The following is a 21,223-nucleotide window of genomic DNA, read 5'->3' on the forward strand; positions in this document are numbered from 1 at the left end:
CGCGCCAATACGCAAGAGCGATAGAGATAGATATCTACTAGCGTTTCGTTTCGTGAGCGTTTGTGCCATTCGGCTACGCACCCAGGCCCCGTAGCCGAATGGCATTTCTCCGACGCCAAACGAAAGCGATACGCCGCTGGCTCTGTCGCGCCAATACGCAAGCGCGATAGAGATAGATATCTACTAGCGCTTCGTTTCGTGAGCGTTTCGTGAGCGATTGTGCCATTCGGCTAGCCAGCCGAATCTAGGATTACATTAAATAAACACCTTAATATACCAAACATTATAAATCTTCATCATTTGTTCCAAAGTGCTGTAGTGAAAGCTACTGAAAGTGCATTTTAAATGGATTAACTTAGATTCTGGGTCAAACCGGGGTGTGATTTCAGGCGCGCCCTTCACGAGGGGTCGCCACTTAGCGGAACATTAGGCAGAGGTAGGGTAGAAAAACAATGATTTTGTAACACAGGTCTGCTTGATCATAGAACATCATCATCCTCCTTGTGTTATCCCGGAATTTGCCACGGCTCATGGGAGCCTGGGGTCTGCTTTGACAACTAATCCCAAGATTTGGCGTAGCCACTAGTTTTACGAAAGCGACTTCCATCTGACCTTCCAACCCGAAGGAAAACTGGAACTTATTGGAATTAGTCCGGTTTCCTCACGATGTTTTCCTTCACCGAAAAGCGACTGGCAAATATCAAATGACATTTCGCACATAAGTCCCGAAAACTCATTAGTGCGAGCCGGGGTTCGAACCCGCGACCTCCGCTACCGCTAAGCTACCAGCGCGTCTGCTTGTTCTTAAAACAAATTAAATTATCTTCAAAATACTTGAAAGGTAAATAAAGTAGTCACGGTAAAACTACCTTTCATTGATTGTGCGTAGTGTGCCCTTAATCGAAAAACATGGATGCCGTAAAGCCAATACCCTGATCACACAATATAAACGGTGCCTTTTAATTAACTCGCTTTACGACAAACTGAGACGTCATAGCATTGATTGCCTCCGGTAGACTTCACATTAAACCATAGAGGAACAAGTAAGGGAAGAGTTGTAATTCCAAACATCAGTAAATGCGGGTTATTTGTATAGGCATAGTTAAGTCACAGAATAATAAAGAGTACTATCGTACAGTATGGCCACTCCCGCCCCCCGCTGAAAGTGCCGCCCACCCCCCTCTCGGTTACCTTACAGTTACCGCCTGTCAAAAACACGAACAGTCGACCTGTCATATTTCACTCATACAAGCATAGTACGCGTTCACCTACACGAGCTAAGACTGTGTGCTAGGAATGCGCCTCTTTCAATATATTTGATCGCCAGTGTCCGAGGTGTGGTTAAGTGACATCTAGCGACAATCACATGTCAAATAGCGTGAATTATCAGTACTACTACTCGATACTAACAGCCAGTAACAGCCAGTGTCGGAGGAGCATAACTCATGTTTTTAAACTTTTCCACACCACTCTGGTTTGAATACAACAGCTCATGAATGCTCTATCTAGGGGGCGAATGATTTGCGTCACAGCAATCAAGTCCGAAGGCCGAGGCCCTGACGCGCCCTGCAGCCCTGGACTTTGTTTTGTTGCCCCGCTCCGCCTACATTTCGTCAGATTTAAAGAGAATAGGCTAGTTTCCTATACTTAAAATAAAATATTGTATGCAGTGCACGAAATAAAGCACCACATAATTAGAAGAAAAATATGGACAGTAGTTATGTTTAAACATAATTTTTATTTAATAAGTAAAAGAGAAAGATATGAAGTAAATGAATTGACCGTGACGTCACTCCTCAGTATTTCATACTAATTCCAATATTAGCAAATCGTCTTGACAGTTCTTAAAAAGAAGCCAATTTGACTAGTAGGAAACTAGCCTATTGGTTTACTGAACTTGTCTCTCGTCTCGTTCAATCGCGGTGTGTTAAAATCGACAATTTTATCACGTGGATAACGATCGATATAAAGGTCACTTGTCACTGAAGTGTCGGGATCAGGGTGGCTAGCCGAATGCCACAAACGCTCACGAAACGCTCACGAAACGAAGCGCTAGTAGATATCTATCTCTATCGCGCTTGCGTATTGGCGCGACAGAGCCAGCGGCGTATCGCTTTCGTTTGGCGTCGGAGAAATGCCATTCGGCTACGGGGCCTGGCGCAAGCGCGATAGAGATAGATATCTACTAGCGCTTCGTTTCGTGAGCGTTTCGTGAGCGATTGTGCCATTCGGCTAGCCACCCTGAAGTATGACGTGCTTTATCGGGACGAGGGTTGTGCTGACAAATCTGGATGATTGAGAGTATACAATATGATGGATGCTATCCTAAGATTTGAATGATGATGAATGTTTATTTCAATATGTCTAAATTTAGAAATACCTGGTAGATACTTTTTATTTTTGAGGATATTGCGGGTATTAATAAAAAAAAACGTTGTAGAGTTGGTAGCCTAGCGGTAAGAGCGTGCGACTTTTGATCCGGAGGTCGCGGGTTCGAACACCGGTTCGTACCAATGAGTTTTTCAGAACTTATGTGTGAAATGTCATATGATATTTGCCAGTCACTTTTCGGCGAAGGAAAACATCGTGACGAAACCGGACTAATTTCAATAAGGCCTACGTTACCATTCGGGTTGGAAGGTCAGATGGCAGTCGCTTTCGTAAAACTAGTGCCTACGCCAAATCATGGGATTAGTTGTCAAAGCGAACCCCAGGCTCCCATGAGCCAAATGCCGGAATAACGCAAGGAGGATGATGATTGTGGGTATTATAATAAATATTCGGTTTCAATCACTTAATGGCCAAGAGTGACACTGAAAATTGAGTAAGTGGTAAACAAAGTCAAAGTCGTAGTCTATAGTCGTAGTCGTAGTCTAGGTTTATAAAGTTGTATATTTTTTTAAACATCGCGAAAAAACTTCCAACTTGCCTAAGTACTTACCTATCATTTATCCGAACTCTTCAAATATAAAGCGGTCTTGTCCGATTAGGAAGCCGTGCTCGCTGACGAGTCCGGCACGTGACGAGGGTTGAGCCGCGTTCAGCCGATAATACACGATGAGCCTTTAATTCGCAGAACATTTGGTGCCACACTTACGGATGACCAGGGGCGGCTCAATCCGCGATTCTGTCGCCGCGCTACAAGTACAAGCTGGCGCTGGCGTTCTCACGGAACGCACGTTCATACTTTCTATTGTTACTTTATGTTGTATGCTTTTTTTAAGGTTCATATGCGATGTCCGTGTGTGAATGGCTAATAATGCTTAGTTAAACGCACAGATCTACTATTGATTAAGCCCGCGGAAAAGTTCAATAAGGCGTGTGATGTTGGGACTTAAACAAAAATAAATCAATACTATCATCGTCGCTGCACACGTGCGGCTCGTTTCTTTGTTAAAATTTTGTAGACATTTTAAAGGCGGTATTTTCGTGAACCTCAAAGCAGTGGTGGGCCTTCTGTACTTGTACTATTACATATTCTGTGGGATGACTCACAAGTACAGATATTTTAAGTAAGTAGTAAAATTTTAGTATTTTGAACCCCCGACGCAAAAACGACGGGGTGTTATAAGTTTAACGTGTCTGTCTGTGTGTCTGTCTGTCTGCCTGTCTGTTTGTCTGTCTGTCTGTCTGTCTCTGTGTGTGTCTGTCTGTGGCATCGTAGCTCCCGAAAGGATGAACTGATTTCCATTTAGTTTCTTTGTTTGAAAGCTGAGTTAGTTGGGACTGTCGGGAGTTTTATGAAAATGTTTTATGAAAATGTTTCATGTTTTATGAAAATCGGTCCACTATATCGCGGTCTTTTTCTGTAGGTGACTATACTGTGGTATTTAGACTGTGCCCAGACATTTTCTCGCCCTTGGCATTTTGACGTTTCAGACGATAGCGAGTGTCGTAAAGCTGCCGGCAAAAACTGATTTTTTACTATTTTTACCATGCTCTCCCACGCGCCTCCAAAATGGGCAGAGCGGGAGGGATGAACCTCCAATCAATGCGGTTCTCCGCGAGTTCCATCTCCATATATGGACGATGAGCATCCAAGAACATGTAGAGGTCACGCATATAAAAATTGGCGCCAACAAAATTGGTTCCATTGTCCGAATACATGGAAAAAACTGATCAGCGAGAAAATGTTGTGGACATTAAATATGTACGATTGGAGAACTGTAACACATAATATTTTCATCAACTCTAGCTTTCGAATGGGGAAGTACTTTTATAATAGCTAATACTATATAGGCAGGACTACTTAACATATTTTTTAAAATGTAACTTGTACGAGTTATACTTATTTATACATTACCGTAACTTATTTATTAAACAGTTTGTAGATTTTTATTAGGTACAATATGAATATTACATGATTATATAATATCGTTACTATGTTGCATAGGTACACACACAATTTATCTTACTTATAATTATTCTGGAGAGCAATAGAGCATTCATATGTCATCTCTTATGTATATTTATTTGACGATCCGTTAAACACTATGACATATTTGCTAAGCATTCCATTGTTCTGTGCAACTGCAAATAATTAAATAGAACCAATTGCGTATTTCAAGTAGTTATCCGAGACAGTGAACACACAAATGGTGCAGAAAAACCTATTAATTCCGGCCTTACATAGTTTGAACAGATGAATCTGAAGAATTAAATGTAGTCTGGCTCTGTCGCGCCAATACGCAAGAGCGATAGAGATAGATAGCTACGAAAGAGATATTATCGTGAGCGTTTGAGCATTCGGCTACGCATACTTGTTACGATCTGAATTTACAACACGTTTTCTATTAAGCAACCTTTAAAAAACGAAAGTCCTAAACGCACTACAAATAAGTACTAGTACCCTAAACGCCTATACTTGCCGCAATACTAACTGGCGACTGAAGTCATATTGCTGTCTCTTTCATGCTAAAGGAGACCCAGTGAGATAGAAAGAGATATTACTATTACATCAGCGACTAAAACTTAGGACGTGAACTTTAGTCCTTTTGCAAAATGGCAAGGGCAGACTCCCTGGCGTCGGGGTTGGCATTTGTCCCAGAGAATGTAGGTTACTCGGGCAAAATGTAAGGAACCAGTTTAAACCGGTTTGGTAAGGAAAGTGGTCCGGAAAAATATTTAGTTTAAAAACTTTAGCTCGAAATATGCAGATAGATTTGTGAAAGAGAAATGTGGTCCATTTCCGCCATCTGTTGACAGATTTGTGGATTGCAAATCGGTCGTAAATTCGAAAAAATAGTGAATTGATTGACACCCCTTATATTAAATCTGTTTTTTTTTGCTTTGGATATACAAAATTGACTGTTACCATAAGAATTCTTTGTCGTATTCGGGTAGAAATAAAAACCTTACTACACACAAGTGTGTATCCTATGAGTATACCCAAAGTTGAAAGCTGTAAAGCCTTGGTTTTTGATTGATATTTTATTCACCACTAATATGCCGACGTATCTGTGATAACTTTATAACTTTACTAAGTATACAAAAACTTTGCTCACTACATATTGTTTAGTGTCAAACTTCTTGTTTTTAAATCTTTGTACCGCTAATAACATTTCGCAAAGTAATTTTGACTACCACAGCCATCCTTTCTCTAATCACAGTATAATAAAGAGTACTATCGTAATGTTATCATTTTGCTTTGTGTCAGAATATACTGCAATATACTTTATACCTCATCACGTGGTTGCACATTTATAGCAGCCACTCAGTCAAATCAGTCACGTCTCCGATGCAATCGGTCCTTATTGGTGTGATTGACAGTTTAATGACATCTGACTGGTACTAATGAGCTGGGTTGAACAATGAAATCCAAATCTGAATGTACTGATTCGCTAATCGGATACGTTGCTAATCTGTGTGCTGATGGTAGTCTAACCCCGCCTTTCGGCTCTGGAACCCTAGTACTACAGTGCTTTCATACCCCCTCCATGGTAGCGTTAATGATGTTTAATGTTTATATAAGGTTTTTTGGAACCTGGAAATGTTGAATGGAAAGTATTTTATTTCGAATACTTAGTCAAATAGTATTTTATAGCGAGAAACATTTAATTATAGTTACCAAAGGGCCCGAACATCGGTGTATATCAACAAACATCGTCATAACGATATTTCTCGTCACCTGCTGCGTGCCAGATTTACGACCAAACCACTTCCATTCTAAAACAATACAACACCATTGACATTTCCCAGCACATAAGCCCTTATTCCACTAATATATAAATTACAGAATCAACTGCAAAAGGACGTATAAGCTTAAAAATATAATGTGTTTAAGCTATTATTCTAATGAAGACTGATAGTGTAGGGAAATGGATTCGCGCCAAAAATGGACGGTTGCTTGGCCTTCACCTCGGGACGATCGCGTTGATAGAAAACGGTGGCAATGTATTTTAATAAAAATAAATAAAATACGGAACTGTGTAACTGGATCTTGTAGATAGTATTTAAACCATCGGCTTAAGGTTATTTCTAGAATTTGGCACTTATTGAATCTATTTCTCTTTTATTCCGGGAGCTAGATTGTTTTGTTTTAAATTTTAGAATCTGGGACATAAAATGCGAAGAGATTGATGGTGTGATTCGGACTTAAACATTAAACATGTACAGTAAACGGCCATAAAGAATGCACATCGATCTTTAAAAAGAGACAAGAGACAAAGAGACAAAACATTTTATGAAGACGAAAAACTGATGTGATTTGCGTTGCTATACACATCTGAGGATTGGAGACCTGGTGACACAGGTTCAACCTAATTTGGGCTCCAGTCTCCACCGCACACTTTTTGCAATTATTGTATTGTATTTATTGTATCAGTCTTTATGGCCGTTTACTGTACTGTACTGTGCTTTAATAACATATTTGGATAGGATTTTTACGAAGTGGCTGTATCCCTTAACCGCCAATATTTTTTATCACAAATGCCAATAATCTCGAGGTTTCATATGGTCATTCTATAACCATCACTATAACTGAGACACTAGTCTACCTAAAGATACAATATTATGTACTCTCTCTGTAGCCCTGATATCGATATCGGCATCAACACTATCAACAGTCCTTGAGCGAATCGATATACTACGCACTATCGCGATGAACACAAGTTCCCTAATAAAATGCCCCAATTTCTCTTTGCATTTCACTTGTGTAGGAGGTAGGGCATAGCGAATGATATTCCGCTTTGTGTGGTAGGGCACAGCACAGCGGATATCATCTAGCTCGAGTCTAGAGCAGAGACCAACTGGGGTAGTACCACCGCCGTACAGAAGACTGCAGCCAAATAGCACTAGACCCTACTCATAGTGTTGTGTTCCTGCCGGTGAGTAAGGCTGCCAGAGCTCAACGAGGGTGCGGTGTGCTGATGACGGGAGGACTTACGGAACTAACTTGTTTCGTCTATTGTCCTTTGAGTCGTCGGCAACCCGAACCCTCCTTAGAGCTTATACACTCCTTTTTGCTGTGTACTTATCACAGCAAAAGGGAGTGTACATGTTTCTAATGGGGTGGCAACGCGCATGTGACACTGTTTGAGTTGCAGGCGTCCATAGGTTACGGTGACCGCCTTACATCAGGCGGGCCGTATGCTTGTTTGCCACCGACGTAGTATAAAAAAAAACTCGCATCAATCAGCGTCGATCGTCAAGGACATATAAAAGCAAGATATTGTAAATAATTAATTGATCGCATTTAGACTCATGGGCTCCCAAGCAATAACTGCCTGAAACAGATGTAAGAAGCGCTTGGCACCCGTTGACTCGTTGGGTGGACGACATCGGGAAAATTGCTGGTCTCAACTGGACGAGACGACTGGGACAAGTGGCGTACTAGAAGAGAGGCCTATGCTTAGCTGTGGGCGATAAAGGGCTGATATGATGATGATGATGAAAGGTCTGATGTCGCATCCTGACATTACGATCATACGTAGAAACTGCACGCTGTTTGTATTTGTACGCTGAGTCGAATTGCAGTCCATTTGTACGCCCGTAAATGTAAAATGAAAAAATGTAAAATAGATGGCTATAAAATAAAAAATGTGATTTAACAATAGTAACGATAAATTAAATCACGTCCGAAGGGAGGGTTTTAAATCGACGTTTATTTCGGGAATTTCCACAAGTATCTACTTATATACTTTAAGAACTAGTGCGGAAAAAACACCATATACATACTTTAAATAATATTAAATTAGAAATTTCACGATAGCAGTAAAAATATCCATGTCAAAGTACAACGGACGGTAAATATTGGCCATTTGTTTCTTTTATGTTCGTTTTTCTGCGGCTCATAAAATGCTGACGAGTTTAACGACTGTGTTTGGCTCTGGCTAAATACCAGACGATAGTCTATTATTAACCTATTTCACACCTTGGATTTTTTCAAACTAGCGAAGACATAGTTTCTTTCGTACTAGCTAGGTAAGTATATCATATTCGATTCAAGCTCTAACGCCGTGGCTTGCGTGGGCGACGGTCGCGCGATGGTCGCGCGACGGCGATGCGACGCATACGAAATCAAACCTTATCGATATGGAAGTATGAGACGCGACGGCGACGGTCGCGCGACGGTCGCGCGACCGTCGCCCACGCAAGACACGGCGTAATAAAAAAAAACCTTGTACATTGTGTTTATGAACACAGGATTACGAACGAGAGGCTGTTTGAAAGTTTGTAATAATTGTAATCCATCAGCCGCTCGTAATATACACAATGTTTTTCATCACACTCGCGAAGTAATAACCAAATTTTATAAACTAAATATCTACGCTGACATTTCGAACATTCGTCCGCCATCTTGTAATTTTTGACAGATCGTGGAAGGCTGACCCAGGCATTGAGGTATAATGTACTAGAGAGGACACGGCGAACAAAAAGTTTGCGCCACGAACATAAGTCCAGTGGACTTCCCAACTAACAAAAATTAGTCTTATAGTGGCTTATAATGCCAAAAATAGTACTCTTATAATAACCTTGTAAACCCTTTACAAGAGGGCATTTGGGCACACCTTATAAGGCCAAAAACCTTATATCCCCCTTGTAGTTGCTATATTATTAGCTTTCTTATCTTGTACGTGTTTTATTATGGCATGCAATAAGAAAGTTAACCTTATAATGGCAAGAAAAGTGCTTTTAAAAGGCTAATGTACTAATAAGAATCATATTTAAAGCTTTAATAAAGGCAATTATACTTGTAAGAATCATATTCAAAGCTTTAATAAGGGCAATAGCTCTTGTACACGTTTTGTGATCATCAGATATAAGGGAGTAAAACTCATAACGGCGAAACAGGATGCTGTTTTAAAAGTTTTTGTTCTTTTCGTAGTGATTTATGTGTACATCATCATCAAGTCATCCATTTTGCAAGTTAGTAAACGGTAAGTTAACTTTTACATATTACAATTATTTGCTTATTTATTATGAAAACTGTGTGGGAATCCAATTTCATGGTGAAATGTGATATAAAATGTGTTGTATTATTAATGCGCCCTTGTATTTCAACGGTTTTGTACTAAAAATGCGGTTAATTAATTTTGACATGTCTTAAGCAAGGCTGTTATAAGAGTAAAAGCAGTAAGCACATCATTTACAAATACTCTATAAGAGTAAACACTTTATAATAGCCACCGGTGTTACTTATGATTCGCCATTTTATATATCTTTAGGGTTCCTTCTCACAATTAGTGAAATCCCGAACCTTAGGTACCATCTAGTTAAATATTTGTAACGGATACCAGTTAAAAATTCATAACGTTATCGTTAGAGAGCAGATTTCAGGTAGCGATTTAAATATTAATATGAATATGACTCGCATACAATATTTATTATTTTTTCTACACACGAAAAAATGTATAGGAACATAAAAGTAAAACCCTTTTTGGATGCTTTTGTGAATATTGGGCAAAAATTATAATGATAATAAATAAAAATAAAAAAAATATTTATTTATACTTATTTCTTTAATATTTCTTCTGCGCATTGCACAGTAAAAACTTCTATTATGGCTCAAAGAATATAAAAATGAAAATAATTCGCTTCTTATATATATGAAATAAAACTATGGAAACGGATTAAATCGCGTATAATGAATTTAAAATACATCCCGACGTTTCGAACTCTTTACAGCGTTCGTGGTCAACGGGTGACTGAGGAAAAATTAAAATCTTCTTATATATATTTAAATTGAAAGTCCGTTATTTAGAATAAAATACTTTAATTTATAAAATAAAAAATAACATTAATTTAATCTAATTATTCAGTGAAGTTTGTGGTGTGCGATGTAGGTAATAATAATAGATTATAAACCACATGACATGTATTTAAAAAATTGCACTAGTCATATCCATATTAATATTTAAATCGCTACCTGAAATCCGCTGTCTAGTTATCATGTACTTGGCGCAAAACTTTAAAAATTGCATTTTTGTTCGAAAGACCGTTCTTTTTAAACCGGTATTTTGGGGAACGCTTTGATAAAGGTTTGGTTCGATTAACCGGCATAAAACAAAATAAAACCGTGTAGTCCGCAGCATGTCAGGTAATACTGATATTTTCAATATTTCATTAGGAAGTTATACCTAGAATTTTCAATTTAAAACAAACTTGTGCTTCGGAATATTTAATCTTCTGGTGCCTTATTTTATTACTTTCTATTGATTTATTGTAAATGCTGAGTCAAATACTCTATTTGATATTTATTATTATGGTTATTGTTACAGAATCTGTGGATGAGATATATAGTCAGCCGTTTTTAGTGACGTGAAGATGACAAACTCTTCTCCTCCTCTTAGTAAGTGCTATTGAAAACCACAGACGATTTCAGTACCGCCATCACAATGGACTTTGTGTCGATAACTATAAACAGCCTAGCCTAAGACTTCAAATAAAATTTTTTTTTTTATTACAGATGAACTACAAAACGGCACATATTCAGATGGAGAAAATCAGTCACAATCATTACTTACACCCAAAAATAAGCCAGGAGTGGTGGATCAAAAAATATGCAAAATGGAAGAGGACGCAGGAAATAGTTTAGGTTGTAAGAAAATCACACCAAGCAAAGATGGCGCTGATAATTCAAAACAAGAAAACGAAAATCAATATATCTTTTGTGAATTTGATGAAGACCTCGATAAAAGAAACTACTTATTATTTTGGAAATTTACTGATAGGTTAATTACAATTTCTACTACCGTGTAGGCGCTCTGAAGAATATATTAATATTTTGAAGTATGTAGACTCATTGAAACAGCAACATCGTGAGCAATAGAACTGAAAATATTAATCTTATAAAGTTACTTGTATCGGTTTGGTTTCGTTGCACATAAATAAATATCTTAAAAACAGTGAGTTTGTCTTTATTTGTCCTCAATTTTAATCTGTCTTAGTCCCAAAAGGACTACATATAAAATCGGTTTCTTCTTAAAATAGCCGAACATTGTATTCACTTATTCAGATCGTCCAACATTTACAATGATAACCCGCAATAAAAGATTTTTATTTTATTTCAGATCAAAGTCCATAAAGTAAGGAATACACTTTTGGAACTTATTCTAATAAAGTGAATCTTAAAAATTAATATTAGTAGGTACTGATATGGATAAAAAACTGAGTGCCTTGGTAATAGTCTCTTATACGCTCAGTTATGTATAATTGGCCACCTCCGAGTGCATGCTAGTCTGGTATAACCGGTGGACACTCTATTTAATAATGTAAACATTGTAAAACATGGAAACAATGGACCAGTTACATTTGCCCTCCAGTCGAGATCTGCCCCGCGGCCCCGCTGTATATACCTTTACATTTTTCACCGCAGAGCTACAGACACCTTAAATAAGAACAAAAAATATAATTATTAAGCTAAATCCAAACTCAATTCATCATTTAACGATATACCTGTATTACTGTCACTGCTGCTTGCCTGCATATTCTTATAATTATTCCATAATGGCATCCTCTACGGAACCACTAATCGATAAGTTGGGATCAGATTGTTCACATTCGCTGGATTTTCAAAATGACGAATCAAGTTTTATAAAAACTTTTAATACGACACTTTCAAGAATAATGCCTTTATAATTATTATATAAGAGAAAATGTATTGCTTTAATTCTTTAAAACACTTTATAAAATGCTATAATTTGTTTGCTGGATAGACGTTTTATTATATGCTCCTATGAGGCATAAAGCATCATAGTTATCTTATGCATTACTTTTATAAGAATAATTGGCCATAACAAAAGCTTTTATAGTGCTTTGAATATTATAAAGCGAAAAGGCATTTTAAATGGCTTCTATAAGAATACATATTTTTTAACCCTTATTGCAGTCATATAAATTGGACTTATTAACGTGTACATGGCCAAGTTATAAGAGTAAATGTACTATTGGCCAAATCCTCTTATAATGAGCTACTATAAGAGTAAATATTTTTAAACCCTTATTGCAGTCATATAAATTGGACTTATTAACGTGTACATGGCCAAGTTATAAGAGTAAATGTACTATTGGCCAAATCCTCTTATAATGAGCTACTATAAGAGTAAATATTTTTAAACCCTTATTGCAGTCATATAAATTGGACTTATTAACGTGTACATGGCCAAGTTATAAGAGTAAATGTACTATTGGCCAAATCCTCTTATAATGAGCTACTATAAGAGTAAATATTTTTAAACCCTTATTGCAGTCATATAAATTTGACTTATTAACGTGTACATGGCCAAATTATAAGAGTAAATGTACTATTAGGCCAAATTCTCTTATAATGAGCCGCTATAAGGAACTCTGGCATAATGAATGCTATTTTAAAACTACTATGAGTGTTTAGCCCTTATAGATTGATTTTATAAGGATATTTTGTTTGTTGGGTTATGTTGCCTCAGTCAGTCTCTGCGCGTAGTGGGAGGAGGTTGTCTCTGACTGCACACAAATAAAATGAAAAAATGCCTTCCTGTGCTATAAGATACTGTTGAAGACATACGAGAAAATCTAATAAAAGTGACGGTGTCACATTTCATCGGTTAGTAGACAAGCTATTTTGATCTAACTTAATTAATTAAAAATTATTATAATGAAGGGACGGGCTCCTTAAACGCGATGCTATGGCCGCCATTTTGACAACTGGAATCATAGATGAATCGCGCAGACATGACATGTAGGTACAATAATTGTGATCATGTTCTGTTTTCAATATATAATATAAAAATATTTATTTCAATTTATAGTTTTGAATATTACACGGTTCTAATACGAATTTTAGTCGATAATATTATACAATAAGCATGATTTTGAATTATTTCTGAATTATAATTCTCATTATTGACGAAAAATAGTGACACCAAAACTGAAATAGTATTTAATGCAACCGGTGTTTAAGGGAGGTAAAACAAGATGAATGGCGCGATTATTATTCTGAGCGACAGAAACTTACAAAACTAATTTTATTCAAAGGAAATTAAAATTAATGAATAAAACAATTACTTATTTTTATTTCACTGAGTAGAAATTAAATATAACACAATATATAATAGTGCTAAAAGTAAACTACTTAGTATTTCACACACAAAGCAAGTATAAAACAAAGGTCTACACTAAAAGTGTCGCGTCTTGGTGGTCAAGTCTTACTCTATGACACGGTTCGCTTCACGCGCATGCGCGATGCGCCTCGCGCTGCCGCCGCTGCCGGTCGGCGCACAGAATATGTTCGAGTTGTCATCGTAGTACATAGTAGTTCAATGGACCCAGGTATAAACTTTGCCGCCCGTATAGGCGGCAAAATAGTTCATTACGTATCACTATGCAGGCACACAGGCACACCGTTTACGAGCGAGTGTGATGAAAATTTCAAATTCAAATTTAAAATCAGTGCAGATTTATGCCGGTTTAGGTGTGTATAGTAGTTAACTTCTCTTCTCGTCAGGTCGAAACTTAAGAGGACCATTTGTTGTATCTACTGAAAAATGTCGTACGATACTTACATATTGTGCATAGGGCTACCTAATGATTCTCCGACAATTTTTTAGCCGATTATTGATTCGCCGACAACGATTCGCCGAATGCCGTTTAGCCGAATAATCAAACTATCGCTGTCACTTTTGGTCGAATAACGTTACGTAGAATCTTGGTTCGCATACGGTTCAGTTCGCTTCTGTGCAAATTATCCGAACTATTATTGGACATTTTTCATTTAGCAAAGTAATATTTTCGTTTAGGCTATGTTTAATCAAATAACGTTTCACATTTTATACATTGTTAAAATATTTTCGAACGAATGAATTATCGCTGTTGTAAAAAAATTACGCACAAGACACTTTTTTTTTCTTACATACTATATAATCACGCCTGTAGCCCATAAAAGAGTAGGTAGAGCACATGAACTACTAAGTTTCAGTGCCACTCTTGGCAAAAAACCGGCCAAGAGCGTGTCGGGCCACGCTCAGTGTAGGGTTCCGTAGTTTTCTCAAAAACTACTTAACCTATCAAGTTCAAAACAATTTTCCTAGAAAGTCTTTATAAAGTTCTACTTTTGTGATTTTTTTCATATTTTTTAAACATATGGTTCAAAAGTTAGAGGGGGGGGACGCACTTTTTTTCCTTTAGGAGCGATTATTTCCTAAACTATTAATATTATCAAAAAACGATCTGACTAAACCCTTATTCATTTTTAAATACCTATCCAACAATATATTTGGGGTTGGCATGAAAAAAAAACATCAGTCCCCACTTTACATGTAGGGGGGGTACCCTAAGATTTTTTTTTTCCATTTTTTATTTTTGCACTTTGTTGGCGTGATTGATATACATATCGGTACCAAATTTCAGCTTTCTAGTGCTTACGGTTACTGAGATTACGTCGGACGGACAGACAGACATGGCGAAACTATAAGGGTTCCTAGTTGACTACGGAACCCTAAAAAGGGGTTGAAAGAAATCCATATTGTAACATTGCAGTGACAGCGCCACAATTTAACCCATGAAATGAAAGTTTTTTGCGTTTCGGTAATAATTTACATATACTGGCAACATTATGTCCTAGAAAAAATTTTGGTGAGTTGAAAACAACAATACCTAATTTACTAAAATTAATCCTTAGAATCAGAACATGATGATTAATATAAATAAGTAAATGAAATAAATGTAAAATACTCTTATAAACGATCTAACAACTAGATGTTTGAATCCGTAGAACACTTTGTACGCAAGTTCCAGGCTCCAGCCAACTTACCATAAAAAAATACCAAATGATCACTCGACCTATTGTGTTTCGACCAATTTATTGTCGGCCAATTTTTACAATGACTAAATGATTATTCGTCGAAAAGTAAATCGGCGTATCAAATTTCTGCCTACCGACTCCGTTTACGAACGAATATTATGCGAAATGAGAATCTTCCAATCGTTATTCGGCCAAAACAGACGTCGGCGAATCGTTGTCGGCGTACCGAAAATCGGCGTATTTTATTTCGGAATATCAATCGGGCACCTGTGCATAGTGCAAAAAGGAAATTCGTAACTCGTGTCAATTTTAAACACTCCTTTCGGTTGTACTTTAATTGATCGCCACTCGTTTCAAACTTTCTCTTTTCCGTATCTACTAGTTGTTTTCAATTCAAGGTTGAACGAAAATCAGCTCAAAGCTATAATTTTTTTTTTTTTTTTTTTTTAATAGCCTATATGGTGTCCCACTGCTGGGCAAAGGCCTCCCCTTCCTTTCTCCATTCCTCACGGTTTGATGCCCGCTCTTGCCAGTCTCTGCAAAATACGTCGAGGTCGTCCCGCCAAGCTATAATTATCAATAGTTATTTGTTACAACGGGGCAAAGTTGTATTTTAACGCCGAGTGTGGAATTGAAAAATGAGCAAGTGAAAGGATTCTATAGTTGAACCACGAGCGAAGCGAGTTTTTCAATACACGAGAAGTAAAATACATTTGCACCCGTGTGTAACACAAAACTTTTCCCCGCACTATAGCGAGGAAACTACGACGCAAAAAATGCGTTTATCGCTGCTTCCAGTAGTTCCACAGGTGTTAAATCATCTTCATTACTAGATTCACCTACTTTTATCAATTTTGAAGCAGTTAATTTGACTATATTCAAGGTCAAATTACTTTACTCACTAGTGGATAAACTGCGTTTTTACCCGCTGGTATTAAAGGATAAAACACGTGTTTCCGAGCTAGTGAGGGGAAAAATATTATACATATTGTAGTGTGTTTATTCTGCTTAGGATTACAGGGTGCGGCCTCTTAGGGTCCCCCCACATTTAGCGTCTCGCGAGCGTCGCGTCGGGCCAACTGTATGGAAAAAGACGTCGCGTCGACGCGGCGTCAGGCTTTGCCCATACAGTTGGCCCGACGCGACGCTCGCGAGACGCTTGATGTGGGGGGGGGGACCCTTATATAGTATGGGTAGGAGTTGTAGTGTGAGTGTGGCCTGTCACACTACAATATTATAACAATCAGGCTCCACGTCTAATGCTGATTTAATATTTTGATACAGTTTGCATTTATGCCCAGATGGCATAACAATTTAATTGGTCATTCGTTCACACCCCCTAGTGTGTCATTTATAAATGTTTATTTTGGTTTCGCTAATAGGTACAAAAGAGCGATGTGTATGTGCAAGTTGCGGATACTTTCCAAAAAAATTGAAAGTTTCACTAGAAATATGGGAAATTTAAATTTATGAAATGGAAAGTTACATAAATGAGGAAAGTTTCAAAGTTTTTCTATGTTGATAATCTGGCAAATTTGGAAAGTTTCTGTCGGCAGATTAATAAACGATAGAGATATAGAACGATACGTTACATTGGCCACTTGTCTAAATGTCTACGGTCTCTGAATTCCAATGACTACTTATGCCAACTATAAAAATTCCAGAAAAGCAAGTATTTCTCATATTCCTTTATGATTCTAAGTTGGAAAAGAAGCCTCCTAGGAATTTATTAGTTGCTGCATGTTTCGTAATGTATTAAAATGGAATATTTATAACGGTACTGAAGATAAAGGAATTTTAATAGATTTAGAATGTCTTTGCTTTTTACAGTATGATAGAGGTTATACTTTGATTCTAGGTATATATAAGTAATAGGAGACAAAAAATGTCCCAAAATTTTCATACATTTTTTTGCTCTCCTCTGAGTTACGATCAAACAAGTTCTATGAGAAATTGTAACTCAGTGGAAACAAAAAAGTAAGACATTTTTTTTCTCATGCGGAATCGAAAGAGCTCTTGATTCTGAGCAGAAAAAGTACAAAAATTCCCACATTTGGAAAAGAAAGGAAAACCGACAACAAAATAAAAATCCGCCCATTCACGAATTTCACGAGATTTTGCTTCTAGTCGCCAACGTATATAAACCTAGTAATTTAATTAAACTAATTGGATACTAAATAGGTAAGTATACCTAACATTTATTTATTTGACTGTGTGTTTAATAGGATTAAACGATAAAATATAGACAGGCGTTTGTTAAGTAGTTAACAAAAAAAAATGATAGTTTTCAGTATCATACCGGGGGCCCATTTCTCGAAGTTACAAGTTACAATTTACAAGTGGTTAGAAAGAGACAAAAAGTAGCCTATGTCACTCTCCATCCCTTCAACTATCTCCACTTAAAAAATCACGTCAATTCGTCGGTCTGTTTTGCGTTGAAAGACGGACAAAAAAACAGACACACTTTCCCATTTAATAATATTAGTATGGATACCAACCCTAATTTTATGAGAAGTTTGTAATATTTTTTTAAATTGCAAAAGTTTGAAAATTCTCATTACCCCAATGTTAATAAAATTCAGTCAGTTACTGTCTTCGGTTACCGCGATAGTTACTCATGAAATAAAACTATGGAAACGGATTAAATCGCGTATAATGAATTTACAATTGGACGTAGTTACGCAGAAACCTTCCAATCCATCTGAAATTGTCATTGAAATAAAAGACTTTTGTTTTTCATACAAGGCCTAAAACTTAATGACAATTTCATGTGGATTGGAACGTTTCTGCCAGTTTCTGCGTAACTACGTCCAATTCATCCCGACGTTTCCAACACTTTACAGCGTTCGTGGTCAACGGGTGACTCACTCTCTCCGTTGACCACGAACGCTGTAAAGTGTTCGAAACGTTGGGATGAATTAATTCATTATACGCGATTTCAGTCAGTTACATAATTTAAGTAATATGACAAATCAAAATCGATCGTTTTACCCTATAAAGCAGTTTATACTGTCCCTAGCGCGTCGGCCCTCCGGAAGTGAGTTCTGAGGGCGCGGTGCATATTGTATGACAGGGAGTTTATTCTGCAACACAGTTTATTGGATGCATATCCAATCCTTCAAATTACGTTCACATTATACACGTTAAACTTTCGTGAGACATATTCAAATAATTACTGAATCTACGGTTGTACTCACGTTATTATATCGCTATTGCTGCGACATGTTTCGGGCCAATTCGAAGGCCCCTCTTCAGGCATATAGGAGTTCACGCGACGGCTAAACTCCGTGAACTGGCCACGCCGCCCGCTGCGCGCGCGCTGATAGGACGGGGGTGGGGGGCGCAGAGCAGTCCGCAGATGTAGTTGCAGTGTAGAGTTCTGGTAGCGCGGCTGTGTCGACCGACGAAGGTAAGTACACTGCATTCACTGTGTCCACTGTGTCGCAGCAATAGCGATATAATAACGTGAGTACAACCGTAGATTCAGTAATTACGTTCACATTATTTTATTACGAACTGTAAAGTTTTAATTATTCTTTGACATAGTTTATTTATTTATATAGTACTAACTATTGCCCGCGGCTTCGCTCCCGTTAAATTCTAAAATTGCGATGCTCCATACAAACTTCCATCCGCAATTTTAGGGAAGTGGGGGGTTACAAACAGTCAAAACTCCATCCCTTTAACTAACTCCACATAAAAAATCACGTCAAATCGTTGCTCTGTTTTGCCGTGAAAGGCGGACAAATAAACAGACACACACACTTTCCCATTTATAATATTACTAGCTTTTGACCGCGGCTTCGCTCGCGTTAGTAAGGGACAAAAAGTAGCCTATGTCACTCTCCATTCCTTCAACTATCTCCACTCAAAAAATCACGTCAATTCGTCGCTCCGTTTTGCCGTGAAAGACGGACAAATAAACAGACACACACACTTTACCATTTATAATATTAGTATGGATAATGAAACTAACAAAACAGATCACCCAAATATCAAACTAATTTCAATCACCTTGTCACTGTGCGAGAATAGCCCCCAGTTAAAATACATGACAGCGGCGCCAGGGGGGCTCTCGTTAGGGCCGCTAATAATCACTCACTGTAAAGGTAGGGCTACACACGCATTAAAGGTAGAAGTTAACTGCACGTATGCGTTCAATTACTGGGTTATTGTTGCACGCAATGGGGAAACTGTTAAATAAAGATTTGACATAGGTCGTTTAACGATAGTACATTACGATACAAGTGCGTAAAAAAAGGAAGTTCGAAATGAGTGGCGATAAATTAAAACACGACCGAAGGGAGTGTTTTAAATCGACACGAGTTACGAATTTCCTTTCGCACGTGTATCGTACGACGTTTTTCAGTACAGATGGCCCTCTGAAGTGACCTGACATATAATAAACCATTTCTCGCACTAGTGCTTAAAAAAAATACAATCTGTACTGAAAAAAGTTGTTCAGTTTAGTATGAAGAAAATAGTTCTAATGAAATTACGCAAGATGGCGCGTAGTCATATATTTCTGGTCCGGCTTTATGTTTCTGGATTGAAGGATATGAAAATGACGGTAACCCTTCTTGTTACAGAAAATGCGAAAAAGGCGCCGGCACGCCCGACTGCGTGGCGGCGGGCAGCCGGCTGCGCGGAAGCATGGGCTCCCGGCCGCCAGCGAGATTCTGGCCGCAGCTCTGGGCCACCACTGTCAGAAACCTGCTGCTGAAGAAGAGGGACACTAGGAAGACCTTGGCTGTAAGTACAGGCTTCTAACACCATGTCCTAATATGGAAAAAGAGAAAGGATTAGGACGTTTGAACACCATGAAACATTTTAATCCTGGTCGCGGCACCAATTGTAATGGTACATTCAATGTTATGTGCTATCTTTGTCAGTTTAGATATTGGCTAGAAGTTGGGCTCTTCAACTATTGAAAGAGATTGCAAAATATTACACGATGGCTAAGCGTTCTGCACTTACAAAGTGACTTTATAGACCGATAGTGTATTAACCGCGGCCACATGGGCTTGCGGCCGGTCGCTCGTTTCTGGCCCTAAATCTGGGCCACCACTGTCAGAAACCTGCTGCTGAAGAAGAGGGACACTAGGAAGACCTTGGCTGTAAGTGGTCATCTCAAAATCTGCCATGAAACATGATTAGGACGTTTGAACACTTGGGTAAATGTAAATCCTGGTCACGGCACCAATTGTGAAGGTATACTATTATGTACTCTCCATGTTAATTATAATATTAATTTATACATGTTATTTAGATATTCAAGAATTCTCAGATTGAAAGTATATTACACGAAAGTCACGAAACCTTCTGCATTGATAAAGTGGCTTTACTAGTAAACTGCGACAGCAAGAGTTAGTAATACACCTGTGTCATCAAATGTGACGGAACATTTTTCTGTTCAAATGCGCTGAATGTTACTTCATTAGATACCAGTAACTTCTGATAATCAATACTATGACTCTACAGAAGTAAAACAGGAACTAAACAGGCTAAAATGCATAAAGAATAAGTCGTAAGTTATTTATTGGTAAAGCTAATTTACACGTTATACTTAATATAATTATAATTCATAGAACATATTTAAAAGTCTACAAATTTTCTAGTAGTATTTTACTCGTATCGTACTGTCCTTTAATTTAGTTTTTATCTTCTCTCACAGGAGGTGCTAGTGCCACTATACTCGCTGGGCGTTCTCATATTCCTGAAGATGCTGGTACCGAACCCCAACTTCCCTGAAGTCACCAAACCTGGTCGGACGGTCCGAGTGCACTATGACTCCTTTCCTGCCAACCATTCAGTAGCTGTCGTCGCTGATTGGCTGAATGATAATGGGACTATGGTAAGTACATAAGATGAAGACATTGTGCTTATGAAAAATTTACTAAGCTAGCTAGTAGTTTTAATAGCTTATCAAGTTATCATATATCGCAGTAGTATGGCTTTTGCGTTTTTGTTTGTGTTCTTGAAATTCTTGACCGTTCTCATTTCAAA

General features: G+C 37.9%; 1 protein-coding gene across 1 annotated transcript in view; it reads left to right on the forward strand.

Annotated features, from left to right (window-relative positions):
• The window catches only part of LOC125236455 (cholesterol transporter ABCA5-like), a 72,315-nt gene that overhangs the window by 27,243 nt on the left and 23,849 nt on the right, over window positions 1-21,223 (forward strand). Inside the window, 2 exon segments of the mRNA XM_048143266.1 lie at window positions 19,807-19,969; window positions 20,892-21,071. Of these exon segments, the coding sequence (XP_047999223.1) occupies window positions 19,807-19,969; window positions 20,892-21,071 (343 nt within the window).

Source organism: Leguminivora glycinivorella, chromosome 19 (genome assembly GCF_023078275.1).
Source record: "Leguminivora glycinivorella isolate SPB_JAAS2020 chromosome 19, LegGlyc_1.1, whole genome shotgun sequence".
NCBI lineage: Eukaryota > Metazoa > Arthropoda > Insecta > Lepidoptera > Tortricidae > Leguminivora > Leguminivora glycinivorella.